General features: G+C 31.2%; 1 protein-coding gene across 2 annotated transcripts; it reads left to right on the top strand.

The window, feature by feature from the left end:
• Positions 1-294: 294 nt before the first annotated feature.
• LOC109789155 (uncharacterized) lies at positions 295-5212 on the top strand. 2 transcript variants are annotated; one of them, XM_083065134.1, is made up of 4 exons: positions 295-751; positions 1892-2137; positions 4562-4587; positions 4673-5212. In XM_083065134.1, exons 1-4 carry the CDS (start codon positions 425-427, stop codon positions 4890-4892), a joined length of 819 nt encoding a protein of 272 aa, XP_082921260.1. In that variant the 5' UTR covers positions 295-424; the 3' UTR covers positions 4893-5212. The 2 variants fall into 2 exon arrangements, with proteins under 2 accessions (XP_082921260.1, XP_020203637.1); XM_020348048.3 differs by having other exon boundaries at positions 297-751; positions 1892-2110.
• The last annotated feature ends 1249 nt before the right edge of the window (positions 5213-6461 follow it).

Here is a 6461-nt window from a genome sequence, read left to right as displayed (position 1 = left end):
CCAGTCTCTCTCCTGCAACATTAATAGCCATTAGATATATTTAGTGGCTCAAATTTAATCATTTAAGGAGCTACGTTAATTATAAGATTAAATTTGGACTATTAGATATATCTAATGGCTATTAATGTTGCAGGAGAGAGACTGGAGAGAAAAAATTGGAGGAGAGAATCCAAATTATAAATTTTGTGAGACAATAATTAACAATTTGATTAACAAGATTTGAAAGAGAGAAAAAATCCTAAAGCATGAAGCCAAAATAAAGTAGACATTATGATTAGGCTAATGGATACTCATACACAGCAATTCATGAGTTTGACACCAAAAGCCAAAACTGTAGAAGATATCTTAGCACAGCATAGTGATAACTGATAACAGTATAACACAACACAAGCAGCATTATCATCTCCCAAATCATACACACCAGATGTTGCAGTCTCAGTTTCTGTTGCCACTATCACCCTCACTCACACAGACACTCCATAAACCCCCTCTCTCCCTTCTTCCACCACTTCACCACAAACCCACCATTCTCCACTCTGTTTCGGTCTCAGCAATTCCTCCATTTCTCGCACAGCTCGCCAATGAAGCAGACGTAGAAGGCCCCGTCGAACTCCCCTTCTCTTCTTCCATTTTCGCCACCACCGACGACCCTTCTCCCATTCAAGTCGCTTCCAGCGTTCTCCTCACCGGCGCCATCTCCGTCTTCCTCTTCCGCTCCCTCCGCCGCAGGGCTCAACGCGTCAAACAATCCGTAAACCCACTCTTCTCTCTTTTTCATCTCAACTTTCTCTCCAAGAAAAATTGTATTTTTATTTTAAGGCTACTTTGTTACTTATAATTTAGTGTCACTTGAGTTTCTATTTGACTAAGGGTCATGTGTCATGCAAAAAAAGAGTTTAATTTTTATGAAGTGGTTTTCAGATCCTCAAGCTCAATTAACCAGAAATCATCGTATCTAAGACTTTTTAGAGTGGGTTTAGTTTCATTTTTAGTTCCCTCAATACCACAGTCTTGTAATTTTAGTTCTTTGGGTTCTAAATTCATCAATTAGGTTCATTAAGTTTTCTCTTATTTACGATTAGGTTCATTAAGTTTTCTCTTATTTACGATTAGGTCTATTTCTAGTTTATACTGATTTTATCCAATGTTTTATGAAATTAGCTGATGTGACATTACAGGGAGTAAATTATGCTAGCTAAAAACACACAACATTTGAACTAAATGACCTAAAGAGGTGCTTTGACTGTATTTTTACTTATTCATATTGACAATGCCTCTAGTTAAATTATTTGTTTTTGTGACAGCAATGAACAACAAAAAAATGTCTTTCCATTTTGAACAAATTAATCACTTAAATATTGGATGAAATGAAATCAAGATGGATGAACTTGATTGTGAATAAGAGAAAACTTGAGAGACCCAATTGGCACAATGAGACCAAAATCGTATAATTACGATATTTGGAATACTAGAAATGCAATTAAGCCTCTTTAAGGTACTTACAGTTTATCATATATAGTAACAATCTATGATTGGATGGCAGTTAAAAATTGTTTGGAATGCATTTCAATTAAATGCTAGAGCCAAGATGCTTTTTTAAAAAAATCCTTATTTGATTTTTGTGTAATTGTCACTATTCATGTTTTGCTACTATTGGATTTTTCAGTTTGTCTATAGGATAATGAGCGTAGTTACCCTTTTGTTTATAAATGTTTAGATGAAAAATGATTTCAAAGAATGGTTTTTTATTTTTAAAAAGTGAAATTGGATATATATTGTATTGGATTGTTTGTGTTGTTATGCTGTTCATTAAGTTTTAGAGTGATGCTACAGATTTGTGCTGTTATGATTCACTCTGTGTGTTCATTTAAATGGGATTTTGTGGTTTTAGCAATTCAGGTCTTCAGGAGAGAAGAAGACGATTAAGGAAGAAGCATTGGATAGCTTGAAAGCTTTGGGGTCAGCTTCAGTAGAGGCTAAGGGTCCACCTTCACCCGGTCAGGCATTGCTTGGGGGAGTATCTGCGGGAATTATTGCACTTATTCTCTATAAGTTTGCCACTACCATCGAGGCATCTCTAAACCGACAAACAATTTCAGATAACTACTCTGTATGTCTCATCTCTGTCCTTCTATCGGTATTTATTCTTTTTATTTTCTATCTGTATTTATTCTTTTTATTGCAGAGCATGTTAATTGGGATTAGATAAGGCTGTTTCTTTTATTAATTAATTTAACCAAAGAAAAAAGGTAGGAGTTTGAATACCGTATATCATATATATTGTGCATTCGAAGTTACTTTTCCTTGTCTTTGAATCTTGCAACTTGATACAAATTTTGATTCATGATTCAAAAATTAGCTTTGCAATTCACGATATGAATCTCGATTTGATAACTTCAGGTCAGACACTAGGAATTGGAATCTTGTTACTTGCTCTTCTTAACTATGCTGGTGGTAAAAATATAATGGAATGTTTCATCTCTTGATATTTTTCTTGGTTACTAGACTCAATTAATTATTCTAAACAATTGTTCCTTTGATGGCTGATCATTCTTCTTTAGCCACAATTTTGTAATCGAGACTCCAAAACACTCATTGCTTAAAGATGTTAAAGTAAATATTTCTGTGAAGAAACAAAGAGTAGCTTCAGTAACATGAATCCAACTGTCCAAGAAATATGCTTGTACTTTGATTGGTAACATGTCCTTCAGGGAAGAAGTCTTCAAATATCTGGTATGATGTACCGATACGATACGCGTATCGGATATGACACGTATCCGATACGGCGATACGGTTATTTTAAAATATATAGGATACGATACTTGTAAGATACTTGTCATCATATATATCAATGTTCATACAATATAATAATCGTGTACTTGTAATTTTGATCAAAATTCATAAACATTAAATATATAATAATAGCTATTTTGCAAATCCAAATTAAAAACATACTTATTGTACATTACTAAAAATAAATAAATTATAAATCATTTCATCATAAATTACTTTTTATTATTTACAAATAGAAATAATATTACCAATTTCATTCCTTTCTTAAAATTATCCATATAGGAGACAATTTTCATTTACAGTTCATCAAGGACCAATATTTCTATGTTTCTATATTAAATATATTTATATATCTTATTTAGTTGTAATGGATATTTCTTAATTTTTGAAAAGTTTGAATACTTTATCGATAGGTATCACCAATAAGTATCGGTGAAGTATCTGAGAGTATCGGAATTGAATAAAATTTTCATAATATTTTTAAAAGTTAGGATACTTCATTGACACGTATCGGTGAAGTATCCAAGAGTATCGTGTCGGATACGTATCGGATACGGATACGTGAAGCAAATTGAAGTATCGGTGCTTCATCATCGATTCAGAACACTTCATATTTCTCTGGCATATACTTGATTGAAATGATTATCTTAAAAGTAAAACTACTAGTGTTTTATTTGCCCTCTAGTATCTTGGTTGAAAAATTATGTGTCAAGTCATTGCTGCTTGGTGTAGTGATACCGACACAATTTGATCGAAGTTTGCAACATTGTTTATAGTTACATGAATATTTAATGTTGATTCATATTATTTCATAGTTATTCTGTATCATTGATGAGCCTACCGAGTCATAGCTGCTCGATGTATTGACATAGTTTGATTGAAGTTTACATAATTGTTTATACTTACATGGCTATTTAATGTTTATTTGTATTAGTTCATGGTTATTCTGTATCATTGATGAGCCTATATTCAATACTTAACTGTGATGATCAGAATATTCAATTGAACTGAAGTTTAATCATTGGAGATTAGTAAGGCAATCCATTCCCTGGTTGAAACTAGAGATTATGTTAAATATGTATGAATCTGATGAGTCTTGGGACTTTTTAGTTGTGTTTTCCATCCAACACTTACCTGATACTGAAATACAATTTTTTAATTCAGTTGTCTTTTGATTTTCATATATACACAAGTAAACACTGGGAGTAGATATTAAATGAAAAAAATAGCTAAAGCTAAGATTTTATTCTTTCATTATAATGCATTCCTGGACTGTAGAAAAGTAAATCTTTAATGTTCTTAATTAGAGTACCCAACAGGAAAGCTGTTAAAAATAAAATTTACAATTACATAATTTGTTGGAAGCAAAATTATCAACTTTTACTAGTATTCCTGTTGTTATACTTGCCAATCGCCATAATTCGTAAGTTGGCTATAACCCTATATCTCTTGGCACTCATCTATGTGCTGGTATGAACTTGTGCATTTTAGAGCAAAAGATCAATTTGAGCTGATATAGCCTATAATTGTGGTTATGGATTGTATTTAATACAACAGCTCAATTTCGCATTATTCTGACAAATGAGCAATTGCAATTTTTCTGTGTATACAATAAGCATAACCATTTACCTTGTGACATGTCAATCATAGAATTGCTTTTTATCTCAATGATAGAATTGATACAAGAACTTTTTATTGAATTAGTAGAGAAAAATACTACAGAACAGATTTTTAAGTTCTTGATTGTTTGAAATTGTATGCTTTTCAGGTCCGCCAGATAACCATCACCATAAGGTAGCTTCAATCTCTTTCTATCTGGGGCCTTGCTATTCTGTTTTTTAAAGCACTTACCTGACAACCATATGACAATTTTTCACAGGACAATAGTGAATGGCTTGACCTACCTTGCAACATTTGTTTTTGGCCTGAATTCCCTTGGTTTATTCCTTTATTCTCTCCAGCTTGGCATCAAATCCATTATGGAAGGTTCAACTGAAAGTAAAAGCACTGATCAGTCAAATTCATCTATTGAGAGTCCCACGGATAACTCTGAATTGAGCAGCAGGAAGGAAGAACAAAGTTCCAATGATGCACAATAAATACTAGGTGTAAATATAGTGATGTTAAAACGGAGGTCAGCAAAATTTATCCACTTGTAAAAGTAAAATATATAATTATATATCCTTTCCTTTCACTTTTGGGGGTAATGTAGATGGCAAGTGATCTTCAATGTAGTTAATAGTCTTGATGCTGAATTTTGTTAAAGGTTTATGGAAGCTATATTCTCGTGTCGTCTCTTTTACCCTTTTCGTTTGCCAATTTTCTGTTGGTTTAGTTTTGATGGGAAGAAGCTGAGGACTTGAGGTGACTCAAAACAAATTTCCATTCAATGTAACATCAAACAAGTTTACCATTTCCATTTGCTGCTTTTACATCTCTGTCATCTTCACCAAAAACTTGTGTTTTATTATCATTGCTTTTATGAGATGCAGAGCAATAGCTTTAGTCTAATCCTTTGTGATCAGTGGTATTTTGCTTTACAAGTGCATTTCGCATTGTAGCAATGTTGCTGAATTTTCAATTCATTAAGGTTGGCCTACTGATAAGCATCATAGAGTATACACAAGATTTTATGTTTTAACTTTGTTATTATCATGGTAAAAAAAATAAAATAAAATGCATGCATGTGTTTGTGACATTCATAATTATGCACAATCATACAAATGACTCGAGTTGGAATGGGGAGTGTGAAATGAATAATGCTTGGTGTAGATCACCCCAAAAGAAGGTCAAATCAGCTGTAAACAAGTGTATGTGATTAGTATTATTCATATCAAATCAGATCATCAGTACAAAATCGTATATGATTGTCCATGCAATAATGGGTTAGGTATGTTCTCAGACACACAACTGCTGCGTGTTAGTGGCCCAAAATCACATCAACATAAATATGACATGGCTAGGGGGAAACAAGAAATTGAAAGAAGAAAAAAAAATATTTATTTTTGTGATCTGTTATTGGAAAGAAAAATTATAGATGTTTCGCTATAAAATATTAAACTAAATAATTATTTTATAATAAATTTATATTAAAGTATGAATTTTTTATTTATTTATAATTTTAGACACTGATTCGGTTGCTTTTTTCGGAAACATGTAACAATGCTCTATTGGAAAAAGGGGGAGAAAAAACTTACGAATTCTCCCTTCCTCCAAATGACGTATCAAGAGTGCACAGCGGATATTAATTACTTAATATGTTAAATTATATTTTTAATTTTTTATTTAGCTTTAAGATTTAATTAAGTTTTATTATTTTTAAAAATTTTAATTTAGTCTTTTAATTTTAAAAAAAATATTCAAAGTTGTCTTTCATCCAAATCGATACTATCGACTTTAATAAAATTAGATAAAATGATAATATTGAATATTTTTTTTAAAAAAATAAAAAATTAAATTGAACTTTTTAAAAATAATGAAATAAAATTAATCATTTTAGATAATTATCTATTTCTAAGATAATGTAATCCGGACTTCATTAATATCGTAAATATTAATTTGGATGAAAGGATAATAATAAATATTAAAAATAAAACAAATTAAACTCTTTAAAAATAGTGATACTAAATTAAATCTTAAAAATAAAATAAAAAAATTAAAAATACAAT

Source organism: Cajanus cajan, chromosome 10 (genome assembly GCF_000230855.2).
Source record: "Cajanus cajan strain Asha chromosome 10, NIPB_CcT2T_4, whole genome shotgun sequence".
Lineage (NCBI taxonomy): Eukaryota > Viridiplantae > Streptophyta > Magnoliopsida > Fabales > Fabaceae > Cajanus > Cajanus cajan.
Note: the sequence above shows the minus strand (reverse complement) of the source record. Positions and strands in the feature narration are given on the sequence as shown.

Excerpts from the sequence above, each read along its gene's own strand:
- LOC109789155 (XM_083065134.1), top strand. The coding sequence starts at position 425 with ATGTTGCAGTCTCAGTTTCTGTTGCCACTATCACCCTCACTCACACAG. Across the intron at positions 2,138-4,561 it reads TCATCTCTGTCCTTCTATCG|GTCCGCCAGATAACCATCAC; the intron begins GTATTTATTCTT and ends TATGCTTTTCAG. Across the intron at positions 4,588-4,672 it reads CAGATAACCATCACCATAAG|GACAATAGTGAATGGCTTGA; the intron begins GTAGCTTCAATC and ends AATTTTTCACAG.